Source organism: Acanthisitta chloris, unplaced genomic scaffold, assembly GCF_000695815.1.
Source record: "Acanthisitta chloris isolate BGI_N310 unplaced genomic scaffold, ASM69581v1 Scaffold34154, whole genome shotgun sequence".
NCBI lineage: Eukaryota > Metazoa > Chordata > Aves > Passeriformes > Acanthisittidae > Acanthisitta > Acanthisitta chloris.
The window spans coordinates 1-16949 of record NW_008669271.1 but is presented as its reverse complement, the minus strand read 5'-3'; the positions used below and the strand labels follow the sequence as shown (position 1 = coordinate 16949).

General features: G+C 36.0%; 1 protein-coding gene across 1 annotated transcript; it reads left to right on the top strand.

Annotated features, from left to right (window-relative positions):
* The first annotated feature begins 231 nt into the window (after positions 1-231).
* LOC103800869 (protein MON2 homolog) lies at positions 232-14707 on the top strand. Its single transcript, XM_009073260.1, has 9 exons — positions 232-373; positions 922-939; positions 1205-1333; positions 3163-3353; positions 7990-8050; positions 9348-9471; positions 10259-10466; positions 11248-11330; positions 13160-14707. Exons 1-9 carry the CDS (start codon positions 254-256, stop codon positions 13321-13323), a joined length of 1098 nt encoding a protein of 365 aa, XP_009071508.1. The 5' UTR covers positions 232-253; the 3' UTR covers positions 13324-14707.
* The last annotated feature ends 2242 nt before the right edge of the window (positions 14708-16949 follow it).

The window sequence follows — 16949 nt, the reverse complement described above, 5'->3', positions numbered from 1 at the left end:
ATGGCTGTATTTACTGAACTGTATATGCCCAGGTATCTTGCCACTTAATTTATTCTAATAACAAGACTTAACTTTCCTTAAACTGCTAGAACTATAAACTTTCTCTTATACAGCATGACTTGCATAGTCTTATATGGGGATTTGTCTTTAGGAGCTTTTTGTACGGATGCAGTTGTTAAATGCAAAATTCAAGATATATATTAAGCTTTTGTATTTTCTTTTGGTATAGGCTATATGTGTGGGCTCAGAAAGTATGCAGATAATGTATCCTGCAATCTTTGACCAGCTGTTGGCCTTTGTAGAATTTTCCTGCAAGCCTCCGCAGTATGGGCAGCTGGAAACAAAGCACATTGCAAATGCAAAGTATAATCAGGTAATTAATTAGAAATCTCACTTTTTTCACTTGGCTGGTGAATCCAGTTCAGCTTCAGATACAGGTTGTTCAGCAAGATGCATTTGTTCAATCTGTAAAAACTTCATTGTGCATGTTGTCTAATAAGTTAATTTATCAGTGTTTTTTTAATATGCTTTTTACTATCTTCATTTATTCCCTTTGCATTCTTCTTTGCTTTTATGCTTTGTGTTCCTTCATGTAAGGAAGGTCTTGCCTGGGCATCAGACATATCAAATGAGTCTGAATTGGTCCAGTGAACTAATCTAAAATAATTTCTTTTACATGTGATACTATATTTAATACAAAGACACAGTAATTTTGAATGGAGGAAATTCCCTCAAGCTACAAAGTTTGGAATTGCACGTGCTGTAAAGAAATGGGACATGTTCAATAACTCTTCTTTATCTGTGTATGCTGCTGTTCACTAAGCATGAGCCTCTGATTCAGTGTAGTCAAAGAGGTAACTATTACATATGTATTAATTCTTCTTATTCTGTTTGTCCTGCAACACAATGGAATCACACTAGATACAACTATTTGCACCGGTGAGTTAAATTTCCTTCAAGATTGTCCTAATGTAGTTGTCTTGCCTAGACTGCAACATTTCTCCTACTTAAATGTACTTTACTTCAATGTAGAGTACATTTTCGTAGCCAGACTACATTGTATTTACAGTTTTGTTGCTTGGACATGTTCTTAGGAAACCTTGCATGCATTAAACAGAGAGTTCAATGCAAAACATACACTTTCTGTTCCTTAATTAATATGTTTTCACCTACGGTTTAGTAATTTACTAACTTCTTTTCCTAGGCGGAATGGGTAGCCTTGAATTATGTCCCATTTGCTGAGAGATCACTGGAAGTTGTGGTGGACTTATACCAAAAGACAGCTTGCCATAAAGCTGTGGTAACAGAGAAAGTTCTTCAGAACATTATTAAGGTAAAAGACTGTCCAGCACACACTCTGAATTTAATGAGCTCACTTTGAAAATCATGAGTTTTATTTTCAGCTGGTGTCTATAAATGCTTTGTGGGAAGCTTAAAGCTTTAGTAAGCAGAGACGTGTTTTATGAAGATGAGCTGCAGGTAATCATTTTATTTGAAGCTGCAAGGCTATTGATTAGCCTATATGTATTGTTAGCTGGATAATGTCAGCATCAGTATTTCAGTTTTAAGATAAAAATTAACAAATGTGTTAGGCCACAAAATTTTAATCTTTGAAAGTATTCCCCACCTGAATCTGGTAAGTAGGTCTGTTAGTAAATATGGCATTGAAGGGCAAAGACCAGTTTCTGCAGACTGGCACATATGCTTTGTGAGTGTGTGCTCTAGCTGTTGCTCTTGATTTGCTTTTAATGACTTTGTGTGTCAATGTAGCTATGAAATATTATGGGTGAGCAAATACACTTTTAAGGTGAAATTGTCAAACTCTTCACTGTTTTTGACTTTGTTTCCATTTCAGCAAAAGGTGTTGGTAAATAATAGAAGGCAGAGTAAATGTCTGGAAAAAATATGTGACATAGATTTGTTCATAATGATTTGGCTGACATCAGGTTTTTACTGTATAGAAATTTAGAAACCTGAATGTGTTTAAAATATGTGACACTACTTGAAATCTGTTATGAATGAAATATTTGTATTTCAAAGTTAATGCAGTTGTCTTCCACTACTGTTTTAATGGATTGGTGAAGCTGATACAAATACCACTGTCCTTTAACACTCACAATTAATAATAATGTGATTTGTTGCAGTAGATAAAAATGCTTTTAAAATTACTTTTCTTGTCTCTAAAGCCCATGTTGATTTTGGAATTAGATTTGACACGTATGACCAGTAGCAGCAGAAGAAAAGTACTCTGTTTATTTCTAGGGTTAGAGTCTAACACTCATAATTCTTGGCAATACAGAGTTGATTTTAATTAACTTCCTTGAGACTCCCTCGTGAGAGCTGGAGTGAGTCTTTCCTCCCTTTGTGTTCCTCAGAGACTTCACCACAAGCATGGGAACAGTATGTGTAGTACCTGAATTTAGTCACTATGTATTTTGAATGTAAATTAAATAATTAGTTTTTCAAGGTAACTTACTATCAGGTTCTAAATCAGTTTGACTAAGAATGCTAAAAGGTATACATAGTGTAAGTAGTTCATATGATTCATGTTTTAAAATTTATTAATGACTTTGTTTTATAGATACTGAAGCTTTCTAGCTAAAAGACTTAAATTGTGCTGTGTTTTCATATGCTATACATTTGAGTTATGTTGCAGCCTTTATCTTAGACTTTCACTAATTGTTCTTATTTTAAATTTCTTGTGGTTTAACAGTCAGCAATGACCAGGTTTCTTGCAGGGGTTATGTATACAGTTCAACTTTGTTAGGAAAAGTTTAAATTAATCAAGTTTTTTTGTCCTGTGCTGTGGATGCACTTGGGATAACTTTCTGGGAATGGGACTAAACTCTTCAGAATACACTCATGGTGGCAAACTGCCAGCAGTCTGTTAGATGTTAGCAAAGCTCATTTGTGAGGCTTAGCAGAAATGGTATCAATTTTGACTTCTAACTTTGTACTTGGCTACATAGCTGTCCTTTAGGTGGCTAGTGTATGGTAAATCATCTTTAGAATTACATTTTTAAAAGACCATCTCATACACCAGCAGACAAGGTAGTGATGTGTACTGTCATCTGTGAACCAAGATCTTCTGCAGAAACTTGCCATGCTTTTAGATTTGTCCAAGCCACAACTACAAATTTTGTTTTGAATTTCATTTTGCAGACACTAAGAATACCTCTTAGTCTGAAATATTCCTGTCCTTCTGAAAGCACATGGAAGCTAGCTGTTTCCTCTCTTCTCAAAGTTCTTTCCATTGGACTGCCTGTTGCTAGGCAGCATGCATCTTCTGGAAAATTTGACAGTATGTGGCCAGAGCTAGCCAATACTTTTGAAGACTTCTTATTCACAAAAAGGTAAGCACGATTTCCTTTTCTTATTTTTTATTTTTAAAAGGAAAGTATTTATAAGTAATTCGTTCACTACAAGTGTCAGCAGAGCTATTTGATATCTGAAAATTATTTTCATGAATGAAGGAGAGAAGGAACCAATCTGCCTTCCTCAATAAATGTACTTTTTAGAAAGTAGTAAAAAAAAACTTCAATCAAAAGGTGAAACGTAAGAGCAAGAAAGAGCTGAAGTGACCTCTCAATACAGGGCATAGTCTTTCTAAACAGGCCAAGGAGTTCTGTATGGACTCCCAAGGATGTTTACTATAGATTTAATAAAGACTAAGTGCTGCTTTTGACTGGGGTAGAGTTAACTTTCTTCTCAGTGGTTAGTATAAGGCTGTGTTTTGGACAACCATGACAAGTTAGTGATAAGTACTTCATTTGTTCCTTTTTTCACTTCAAAGAGATTTGCAAGAGTAATTTTTCTTAATTGAGGTGAACACTGTTAGCTATACACATTTCTCCTGAGTTCCATCTTGACATGTTTCACTTACTGTGAATTTTTGAAAATTATTCTGATATTCTCTTAAAAACCCATGAATATCTTGTGTTTTTTCTACCCAAGATAAAGTGACTGCACTGTAATAATTGACTACACTTTATTTGTGATACTTAAGAAAATGTAGCTAAATAGTCACATTTGTAACTAGAAAGACAGGCAGATATAGAAGTGTATGCATAGTCTCTCATGACTGGAATGCTGTACATGTGTGCAGCTTGAGAAGGTTCAGAAGTGAAAAAAATTAACACTCAGAGACAGAAAATTTAATCATAGGTTGGGTTGGAAAGGACCTTAGAGATCATCTAGTTCCATCTAGTTTGGAGCAGTTTAAGTACATCTAATAGTGTCTCAGACTAAAGGACAAGGTGGAATATGAAAAATTTAATTCCCTGATTATTTTTTATGTGCTGATTTCAGTAACAAATTCATATTTCTTTTTAGTTGGAAACAGTAAAGTTCTTCTGTACCTTACACTAGAATGCTGTGCATTTGTGTGTATAGTTTTGAAACACACAAAAGTCAGCAACCAAACACAGTTGTATTTCTAATGATGGATAAATAGCAGCTTGCCCAAAACAGACAAAAAATAAATACCAATACAAATAAATTTTAGAGACACATCAGTTAGACAAGAGGTCACTCTGGTTAGAACCCTTAAAGCTCTCAATGTCTGTGTTTAAAATAATGAACCTCCTCTGCATGATCCCACCTCCATCTTTTGGACAGGACCAGAATTTTAAGCCAGCTATGGTAGTGAGTGAGAGGGGATACTCACTAATGTCTAAAAAGTACAAAGCACAGCAGAAATGGGCTCTGCAGCTTTGTACATCAAGAAATTTCAAATGTAGCCAAAAGAGTCCAGGTAAATGAAAAAGAGAATGACTTCCAAGAAATAAGTTTCAGTTTTGGGGTTTTTTATTTGGCTTTTTGGTTTGGTTTGGTTTTTTAAAGCAAGCTACAGCTGAAGAACTCAATCTTGATATTTTTTTTAAATTTTTTTTTTTGTAAATAAAAATAGCATTTAAAATTAATACATTTCATGTAACTTAATTTACACAAAATTGTCTTCTAGTAGGAAGCTGGTCTGTTTATTATTTCACACCGTTCTGCTTTCCCAGAGGCTTTCATGGAAGCATGTCAAACCATTATACAAAATAAAATTCCACAAATGTGTCTCTCTCTATAATTTACTAGAGCAGAAGTCTGTGTTCACATGAGGGAATTAAATCAATACTTTCCCAAAAGATGCTCTGAACAGAGTGCTGCTGTGCACAGCAGGACTCCAGGTGGCTGTTAGCTCTTTGTTGTTATCTCTGCAGCTCTCCCTAGACAGTGCAGTGGGAGCTTTGTACCTGGCAAAGTGCTGCATAGAGCAGTGCACTGCTTATCTTTGTTGGCTCTTGGCCCTTGTTGGATATATTACATCAGACCAGCAAAGCTTTTGGCCCCTATAGAGGTGTTTCATATACACACCTTACAAAAACCTGTTTACTTGGGAGTAATTTTCTGCATGAAAAAGTATGTAGTATAATCTGTAGCATATATGGCAGATCAGATATGGAAGACTGCACAGAAAGGTCTGAACATCTCTTTAAGTAAACTTCAGCTCAGAAAGTCAGTCATAAATTAGGAAGTGTCACAGTGGAAGCTTCCTATATATTTCAACATAACCTGCATTTCTATGCATCATAATAGTGTTTACATTACTGTTTAATGGCTTTGCATAGTTAACAACTTAGTGTGTCACAGAAGGTACTGACTGAACAGCTACTTAATGTTTTCCTTTATTTGTTTTCAATGTATAACTCCAGACTTCCTGACTACCTAACATACAAACCAATAATAGATCAGTATTTCATATTTTATTATTTGTGTTTTTTTCTAGTCATACACGTAACAGTTGTCTGTTTCATAGACAGGGTGAAATTATCTACATAAAGCCTCTTTGAGGAGATACGTTTATTTTCCAAGCAGAAACACTGGTACTTACTGTCATCATTGTCAAAACTGGAAATTAGCTGTAGGTGAACAGACTGATCTTCAGGTGTCTTATGCTAAGCCCCCAGAAGATGAGGGAAAAAAGCCTATCTTGGAAAAGTCTTACTTGTCTTGGTCAGCAACATATAGAAGCACTGGGGGGAAAAAAGTAAAAAATAAAGCAAACTGTCAGGTAAACTAATCAGATTTGAATGAGATTTCAAAACCTCCAAAGTTCTTAAACATTTCATTGAAATTGGCATGGGGAAGAAGGAGATGGGCCCAGACAAGGACCATTCTGAGGACAAGGCTGGCACAGGTCCACAGTCACATACTGGGCAGCTGCATTGCCCGTGAGCAAATGCTCAGCTCTGAAGTACCCACCGTGCCTGGTGTTTCCTGGGGACAGACATGGCGTGGAGGAAAAGCTGAGAGTCTGGAAATTAGCCAAAGGGTGCCAGTCTGCTTGTCACTGCAACAATGCACTGATTCCTCTGCTTACAAAACAGCTTGGTTCTTCATTCTGTTTGGAGCACTCTTCTCCTTACATCTGCCTATTCTGCCATAAATCAGGCAGGGAATGGTGTGTCAGATTGACCCTATCATTTTCCTTCCTTTTCAGTTAGTGACCATTGTGTGTACTTAATCAGATGGTTTCTCTGGAGTTAAAAAACCAGCATTGTCTAATTTAAGATGCATCGTAACACACAAACTTACACAATACCAGGATGTTGAAGTGCCACAGACAGTCTTAATTCTAACCATTCCTTTCAACTGGTCAAATTTCCAAACTGTTCCTAGGCTTGAAGACGTTACAGAGTTATTTTTAAAAGTTAAAAGTAAAATTAGTGGGATACCTAAGGAAGGGTGCAAGGTGACCACGTAATGATAGTTTTTGGATATGCTTCTTTGGCCTTCCAATTTATGTAGCTCAGAAGGTTCTTGTAGAACAGTTTGTCCTTGGCTCATAATTGATTTTTCTTCTAGTAATTTCACTAACTGTATGTTAAAATTAGATTGATTTTAACAGGCAGTCGTATGATTATGGGATTTCAGAGTTTACATATTGTGTCTTTAGTTTTGGAGGGGTTTTCTGTCCCCCCTTAAGTGCAGTAGAAGCAGAACTGTAAGCCAAAACAGATCATGATGAGGACCTGTCACCTGCAGAGTTCTCACTTTAGGTGTTTTATTTCAGAGTAGCTGCAGTGTGGCTTCCTGTCAAACAAGCATCTATGAGAGCTTGGAGGATGTTTCTGGATTTAGTTTCATCTGAAATGAATCCGGTTCTATGCATTCTTAATATCATACATGAACTAAGGTTTATAAAAGGGGTTACCTAAAAGTTTAGCTTGAAAATCCCATGTCTGATCAAAATTAAAACAGCAGTGTGGGCACATGATCTCTGTCTAAGTAGGAGACCTTTAGTCTTTCTGTCCTGCTGAGGAACTTGGCTCAGTAACTCAACAGAAGCATAAACCAGCTGAACAGGTAGTCCAGTAAGTGCATAGAAAGACTCAATAAATGAGATAAAATGTCACCAGAGAAAACAACATGACTGATGGCTGCCATAAAATTCCCGATGCAAAATTTCCAAATTTACAAGCAGGTACAGTAGGATCTTGTGAAGTATCGAGTAATTTTCCTAGTTGAATCAGTTCTGGATGTTTCATCTGTAAATAAATTTTTATATGTAATGGGAAAACTGCAGAAAGCTCTAAGTTTCTCCAAAACTCTTGTTTATAAAGTGGGTGTTTCTTTTCATAAAATTCATTAAGAACGAGAACGAATATATCATTTCAGTTATCAAGGAAAAAGACAAAGTAACGAAAAGTGTTTCATTAATGTAGAAGAAAATGTAAAATTAAAATAAGGTTTTTTCCAGACGTACTGCTGAAAATCAAAAGTCTTTCTTGCATAGTGAGTGAAAATGTTAATTGTAGAATTCCACTAGAGCAGTTTGCTCAAAGCCCCATGAAACTTGGCCTTGCAATCATTAATCATTGCCATGTAATAGTACCAACTTGATGCATTTAATGAGTTTAAATGTGATGCATTGTCCCATACTTATCACCTTACACATGTTGTGAATTTAAAAGTATAACATAGTGTGTTTATTTTTAGTACACCTCCTGATAATCTCTCAATTCAAGAATTTCAGAAGAATGAGAGTATTGACGTTGAGGTAAGGAGCCTATAACAAATAGCAACATTCACAAGTCACATCTGGTTCTGAAAAAATATTTTTAAGTTACCCTTTCATTATTTTTTCTGTGATACTGTTTTCCTTTTTGACAGCAAGACAGGGAATTCATAGGCTCAGAATTTAGCTGCATCAGTGTGATGCAAAAAGTAGGAAACAGCATGCCAAAAACTACTTCTTGTTCTCTCAACTTCAAAACAGCATAGAGTGGCTAAACCAGAATGTGTTTCTGCCTCTAACCCGTGACCTGATCCTTGCTTATTATGTTATTGCCAAGCAATTACACAGGTAGTTGTAAACCACGGGGAAAACTGACAATTAAACCTGAAGTGAGTGCTTTCTGCATTGTGGGGGACATTCAGTCAGCAGTGACACTGTTGCCCTCCAGATGTGTTGTCAATACTGAGAAGCTGCTGCATAAATGAAGAAATGATGTAGTTTGTGCAGCACAGAGACCACTGTAATTGTAAAGAGATAATATTTGGTTGAATAAGGCTGAAGTAAATTAAGAGAAGATGATACTTCAAATGAAGAGGGACTTGTCCCCTTTCACTCCAGGACAAAGAGATGTGGCCAAACAGGGATTAGGGGTACAAAGGAAAAGGAGTTGCATAGAAGACATGGCAGTATCTGTGGGTTTGGTCACCCCTCATCTTTCCAGGATGGCAGCTGGGCCACAAAGATTCCTGGATGAAAGGCAGGAGCAGTTCTGCCTGCAGGGAGCAGAACTCTCAGATCTAATGCATTTATTTATGGAGATCCAACCTCACTGCTGTGAATGGGAGTATCAAGACAAGGATAGAAAGCGTTTCAGTTAATGTGTATTGCCTGAAGCTTGTTTAGACAATTAACTCACTTGTTCTGCTTTGCAGATGTCACATTGTAAGCATGTGATGTGTGTGTTAATGCCACAATGGATATTGAATGGGGTGGAGGGAGAGGTAGATTACTAATGATAGACCTTCTGGTCTCAAAACCATCAATTCTAGCTGAAGAATATACTTTAAATAGCAGTGGAAACCTGGGTGATACCTGCTTCAGAAACTCTGACAAAAGTGGGGAAAGAAAGTTTATTACTTCAAGTTTAATGCTGCATGCAAGACCACAATTTTGGACATATCTGCAAATTTTAAAAGCTAGTAATAGAAAAGAATAGAAAATAGATTTTGTGAAGTTTCATTAGGCCTGTCTCTCTTGTTTAATGTTTCTGTCTGCTTCATACTAGATTTACAACGTTAATAATCAGAAAACCAATATAAATATATTTAATTTATTTTAGGTGGTGCAGCTTATCAGCACAGAGATACTGCCATATGCTAATTTTATTCCTAAGGAATTTGTTGGTCAAATAATGACTATGCTCAATAAAGGCTCAATTCATTCTCAGTCATCCTCCTTTACAGGTATGGTACATGAAGGACAAAAGAGACAGGGTTAAATCTACTAGAAAATAGTGAAAATGTTTAGAGTACTTATTCTGATAAAGACCTGAAGTTCTGTGGCATGTATTCAGTACAGACTGTTTGATATCCAGCTTGTTTCTATAAACTATATTTTTTAGAAGTTGGCAAGTATTCACTGTAATTTTTAAAAAAATATTTCCTTACTGCTTGGACAGAATTGTATTTAAAACTGTATTTTTGTTACTTTCTACGTAGCTTATTTTGCTTCATGCCAGGTCTAACAATAATTTCAGACAATTGTAAGACAGACATAATATCCTGTTAAAATATAAATGACCTTAGCATAACTTTGAGTGTGCCTAAGCTGATACCTTCTCTGCCTTTAAGAAGAAACATCTATAGGTTTTTTTTGAACAATGAAAAAATGGGCATCAGCCCTTACGTATAAAATATTTGGATTGTACAGTACCAAATATTAGTACTTATAATGTAGAACTAGGGTTGCTGTTTGTTTTAATTGATTTAATATATTTGATTATTAAAGCAATGTCAAGTACATGACACGTTACTGAGTATGTTGCATAATTCTTTTATTTTGGAACGATTACGATTTTTGCAGGGTTTTTTTTTCTTAGGATGTATTTTCAATATTTGTTCTTAGCACAATGTTCTGTTGATATTTTTTAATACTAGAGGAATGATAACCTTTTTCCAAGTGATTGAAATGCAGCATTTGGTGTGTTGCCATGCATACTGCACGACTAAATGTGACATTTTACTTTGACAGAAGCCGAAATAGATATTCGAATGAGAGAAGAGTTTTCCAAGGTGTGTTTTGAAACACTACTCCAGTTTTCATTCAGTAATAAAGTCACAACTCCTCAGGAAGGCTACATCTCCAGAATGGCCCTTTCTGTGCTCTTGAAAAGGTCACAGGATGTATTGCATCGCTACATAGAAGATGAGAGACTGAGTGGCAAGTGTCCTCTTCCACGGTATGTACCTTTCTTTAGGAACTAAAGGTGTTACCAGGACCTTATGAGAAGAAGGTTGAATTCAAAATATCACTCAATCATAAAGAAAAATAATGTGTGTGGGGGGGGTGAAATTTAAAAGGGAAATGCTTGTGAGGAAGACATTTCAGAGAAAATGTTGGTGCCAATTTTTAGTTGAAAAATGTTTGAATAAGAATGGTCATTCTGTACTGTTACAGCATTTTCAGTTACTGAAACAATGTTTATCTATAGCATAATTCTTCTGAAATCTGATTTCCCTTTGTTCCCAGTAGAGCTATGTCTAGTTTCTAAATCAAGAGGTGGAGTCTCCCCAAAAATAAAATATCCAAATGGCAACATTGTGAATCATTAAGTAATTGTTCTTGAAATGGAAAAACTGACTAAAGTACTAGGAAATTCTTTAAAATGGGAACTTTTTTAAAATCCACTTAACTGTTGAAGGTTTTGATCATGAATGTGGGAATTATTTTTATGTCACCATTAATCACATGTTTTGATATTAAAATTTTCATATTGAGATGTGTATGGTGTTCCTGTTTCCAATATCAAATTTAAAGCTCTCCTAGCTGAGACAACAGCAGTGATGGTGGGAAAATTAAAGACAAATTACAACCTTAACCTCTAAATATCCTTTTTACTGCTAGGCTTCATTGCAGCTGTCTCCATTAGATGTTGTTTTAGTGTTGTGTAACTTTTGTAGAAAACATACACTCTTGAGACAAAAATAAGGAGTTGACTCTTTGCCTTTTATCCTTTGTAGGCAGCAAGTAACAGAAATCATATTTGTTTTAAAAGCTGTCAGTACTCTCATAGATTCACTTAAAAAAACTCAGCCTGAAAATGGTAAGTTATTGTTAAACAACATGTTTCTAAACAAGGTAACATTATATCTGCCACAAAGATGTATTTATTATTAGTATAAATTTCCCAGAAATTTGTAAGAAAAGCGTAATCTGTAAGGTTCAGTATTTTCTAATTTTTGGTATATGTAGGTGGCAGGCAGATAGAAAAAAACCAAAGTTTTTCTAGTATGCCTAAAAGTATAAGGTCCTAAGATATGTTTAATAAAATAGAGAAGTTCACTTTATGGCATCCTTTATTAGATAGAGCTCAGTGTCTTCTAAAAACAAACGAAAAGCCCTTCATAAAGTGTTAATGGAATTCTTAAATACATGAAATCTTGTTCAGTCCTTTTTTCTTCTCGTGATACCTCTGTACATCACTATGGATCATGTTCATACAGGTGCACTCTGCAGTTAAGGAGTGTACAAGTTAAATGCACAGACAGGCTGGCAGATACTTAAACTTGTGGTCTTGCTTTCCCTCTCTTCCTGTCCTAGTACCTTCTGTCCCCGGGACTGAGAAAGATGTCTTAGCTCACTGATGCCTGAGTAAATGGTTGACAGATGTATTTAAAGGGCTGAATTAAGTGAAAGACCTCAACTTCATTTTTTTATCATGTATCCTATTCCTCCTGTAAGCTGCACCTACTGTGTGTGCATGGAGAGTTCTTGCAAGAAAACATAGTCATGAGTCTTGGTTGAATCCACTGTATTGGACTCTCCCTCCCTGTTTCTGATATTGTGAGGAGCAGAAAAATTCCTTTTCAATCCTGAAACAAACCAGCCCTTCCAGAAAAACGCAGGCAGGTGGGTTTCTGGAGAGAGGCAGTGCCTCATTTGCAGCATCACTGAGCAGCCAGAGTTATGATGATGTGCTTTCCAAGGCTGATGGCAAAAGGCAGAAATATGCCAGATGGATAAAGCCTTTTGGCAAACCCTGAAGGCAACTGAAATGCTACTTTGGTGGGTCTTCCTCTTAGAGCTGTAGAGTAGCCAGCTCAGCTGGACTGTTCCCCACATCCCTCTTCTGCAATCAGAGACATTCTTTGCCTGGTCCATATATTGGCACTGCTTGCCAAACCTCCCACACACTTTCTTATGGAGAAAATCACTGGACAAATAACTGAATCACTTCACTCCCACTTCTTCTACCTTTTAATAATTTTATTTCTTTAAGATAATTATTAATGTTGTCTGAAATCAAGGGTTTGTTCTCTTTTGAAAGCAGAGCTAAAACAGAAATAAGCAAGGAAGTGGCATAATTAAGATTTATACTACAATGTTTAATTTTTCTTGTTGGAATAAGAAACTTTACCATGGATGTTTTTTGTCTTGGTGCAGTGTTTCTACCTCTGCTTTCTATAGCTCTTGTAATCTGGAATGCTCTGAAATCAAGAGAGTCTCATTGCTGACAATCTTCCAAAAGTCAGATGTGCATCCAGTTTAATTTTGTCAATAGCTGAGAAAAGCAGGCAGAAGATGCACGTGTATTATGGATTTAATAAAAGTATTATATTAAATTTGTCAGTTCTTCATCCAGAAAAGCACAGTGAATGGCTCACATGTAGAAACACAGGTGTGTAGCACCATTTTATGGATATTATCCCATCTGGCCTCCAGTTGCTGCAGATAAAAAAACAACATGGCTCTCCTGCAGAAATCCTGCCTCCTATCTGAGTGCCCTGTGCAGATGCCATAGTGTCTGTATAGCTGTAGGTACCTATGTTTAGGGACCTGAATGTGCCCTTATTTATACAGGTATTGAAAAAAATCAGTTGTAAGAATTTGGACAGTAGTAAGTGATTCAGTCTGTTCTCTTCTTCCTTGCAGTCGATGCTAGCACATGGGCACAAGTTATTGCCTTGTACCCGACTTTAGTAGAATGTATTACCTGCTCATCCTCAGAAGTGTGCTCTGCTCTGAAGGAGGCACTGGTTCCCTTTAAGGACTTCATGCATCCACCAGCATCCAAGGTACAGAATGGAGAGTCTTGACCCCATAAAACTTTTTTATTCTTGAACGGAAAAAAAAAAGGTATCCAAAAATGTTTGTTCCTGGGTGAAGTTTCTCTGAGGAAATCTCTTGAGTAGTGCTTTGGCAAGTGGTGCTGACTGCCTTTAACTGTACTAACAGGAGCTCAGTAAGTCATGAATACAGGCTATATCTCAAAGGTTCCAGAGTGAGTAGCAGTGCAAACCTTTAATAAGTTTAACTGACTAGTTGGAATCATGTATGATCTAATGTACTTGCTACAGTATTTTGAAGTGGTGATTTAAAAGTGGGCTTATGTACAGCTTGTTGTGTATGTGTTAATGATGTAATTAAAAATATTTCAATTCAGTCAGATTTATTAGGCTGGTGTTTTGCACCCTTTTTTTGAAGTACGAATTGTACTAAAATTTTATGCAAGATGGTACTGTAACATTCCATATATCTGTAACCAGCCTTTGTAAACAAAGGGAACTGATATACTTATGTGTATAATAAATGGTACAGTTCTGTATAAAATAGTTGCATTTATTATTTAAATTCTTTTTAAAATATTGATAATGTCAAATGCTTGAAAATGTATTTATTATGCATAAGTTGTATGCTTGCATTTTTACTTACAGTTTGCCTTCTGAATTGCCAGATATGCTCATTCATATCTGATCATGTTGTCAGTTTTTGCTTAATTGAATGTATCTTCTTTGTGGCCATTGGACATCTACAAAGGGTCATATGACAAAAGATTGCAGCGAGCAGGCACAGTCTGCTGATCTCAAACTGCAGAGTAGTTGACCTGAAATAAGTTTGAATAAGCAGAAATCCACTGTAGCACTTCAACACTACCATACCTCACTTCATGAGATACTTGTTTCAAGATGTTTGTTCTACTTAACTCTATTCATTTTTCTAGTTGCAGCCTTGCTTTAAAAAAAACGAACATATTTGAGGGTTGTTAGCCTTTTATGACCTTCTTGGCAAGTATCACAGTCTTTGACTCATCACCCAAGAAAGGAGATTCCAAATATCTGAAGTACTTGGCTGTAATATTTTGTTCAGTAATTTTAAGTGCTTTGTTTTGTAATGTCTTTTCAACACAAACAAATTGTTCTAATCTTTTCATTATAAACTGTGTCTGATACAAAACCAGAGAAGTGTATTTTTGAAGATAGTTGCTCATTTAGAAATGCAGTAAAATTTGTCATTAAGTAAAAGTGAATTTGTTTCACCTTCACACGTAATACACAGTTGAAGCAAAACATTTTCAGTAGTGGTTGTTTTTATAGTTTGTGATCTAGCACTTAAACTCTTATTTAATTAATTTTGATTTTAGTAATGTTTCACCTGTATTCACATATTTTTAAGTTGTGATGTGAAAGCAAAAAGGCCAAATGTAAAAAAAACCCCATCAAACAACAGGTGCCTTTCTATGGATTTCAGAATTTCAGAGCTTACTTTTAGGTTTTTGTTTCTTCAAGTCTTTTGTAGATATTAAAAGAGATTATCATGCATAAGAAATGGTATTACATCTGTTTGCTTTACACTTTGCTGGCTAAAGGGACATTGATTGGTTGAGTAAGTGTAAAACTTGCAGAAGGTTCAAGTAGAAGGTGTGATGAACTTGTCAGGATTACCCTGCAGGAATAAGGTTCTACCATCAGGGCTTTGGACAGCTTGCTCCCACGAGGCTCCAGTTTATGGTCCTTTTTAGGAGCTTTTTGTTTCAAAGTACAGTAAATATTGAAGAGGCTTCAAGACCTTGGACAATTCTGTGACCAAAGTTGCACGGAACTTAATTGTCAAGCATGGGTAGTTTTTGGAGAACACACAGTTTACAATAAGGAAACCAATGTTAATAGAATTTGTATCAAGATATCTTATTTGGAGGAGCAGGGACTGGGTCTCACACATTATTCCTACTCTGAAAGTGAAAACCTGACAACTGCTCTCCTAATTAGTGGAAGATAAGGTCTATGAGGTCATTAAAGAAGCAAAGTGTAGGACAGGAAAGAAGGGGATTGATTTGGTTTAGAATATATTAACTAGAATTTCTGGAAAGAGGTTTCAGACCAAACTGTGGGCGAGTTTGTTTCTAATTAACATTTAATTGATTTTTCAGTAATAACACATACGCATTTGTCTTAGGAGGTAAATCTTCAGCTTTATCTGTTAATTCAAAAAGGAGGTGTGTAAGTCTTTCCTGACTTCAGAGCTTAGACTACTTTACCACCTTATGGATATTAATCTTCAAAAGGTTTTGAAATAAACTAAGTGAGCTAACATTTCATCCTTTCCTCTTAATTACAGTATGAATAATACCTGTGGTATTTGAGGCATGTTTTGAATGTGCAAGCTGAGGTTGACCGTATTTAAACTACTTTCTTGTATTTTATTTTGTTTGAGAACTAAAAACAAAGCTACTTAGCTGAGAAGTGTTTTCATTAACTGTAACTTTGTCTGTGAATAAGAACAGCATATCCCTTTGCCTTCTTGTCTAGCACTCTTTCTTCCAACTTGAAGTATCAGATTCATTTTTGTACTTTTTGGTACACATTCTTAGGGCTTCTTTGCTGCAAACCACACTTTTAGATAGTTAAATTTAACATTTTTACATGTTTCTAGCAAGGTAAATCTTGCCTGGAAGAAACTTAATTTGACATTACCTGTTGAGTAGATTCGTGTCCAAGTTCTTTTCAAGTCTGTAGGATTGCTTAGCCACAAGAAGTAAAACACACAGATGTTTGCAGGATGGGGCCTGCAGTGACACTGAAGTCAGGTGGAAAAGGGCTACAGCTGACTGTATAGAAATGTGTCAGCTGGAAGTTAGAAGTCTTAAATTGCTTATGGAGTGTAACCACAATCTTCACCTTATTCCTTCTTGTCCACAACTTTAAAAAATACATAGATGGGAATACAAAGAGAAAATTAGTAGAGTATTAGCAGGTTCATTCAAGGTTTTGGATTATTTAGGAAAACTTGTATGCCTCAGTGTCATACTGATTGCCTTAATGTACACAAGGATTTAAGATTGCATAGTAACTGATTACGAAAAAGGAACAGATGCCTCAAACTGGGAACTTACAGAAATTCTTAATCTTTAGAAGTAACCTACAGTAGTTACTTGCTTATCATCAGAGATGCTTTACTAACTGAACATCCATTTTGTTCCCTTGTACATGTGCCTGCTTCCCTACCTCTTCTATTGCTGAACTGTGGAATGTTGCTGGACATTATGTTGCATGACTTAATGTCCAGTAGATCACTGTCAGTTATTTACAAGAGCAAGTAGGAGTACATCTGTGAAATTTCAGTAGTTCATCATTGTATTCTGCAGATGGGGTCCTTTTTTTACCCAGGTTGAATTGTTTCTTCTTGCCAAATGGCAAATCTTTTCATAGCTGGCCTTGAACTCTTCAGGCAAGATATTTTTAGTGAGGTTAATGCCTTTCTTTTCCTCAGCACATGGCAAGCACAAGTACTAGTCAGCAGTGTATTCTACAGAAATTAATTTAGAAGCTCAGGATACTATGTTCCTGTGAGGAGGGAAGCATGTTTTGTCCTCACCTGTTTCTGTACAGCTCAGTTCTGCCTTTCACTGGTTGTTCACCTCAAATTTCATAGAATCATAGAATCA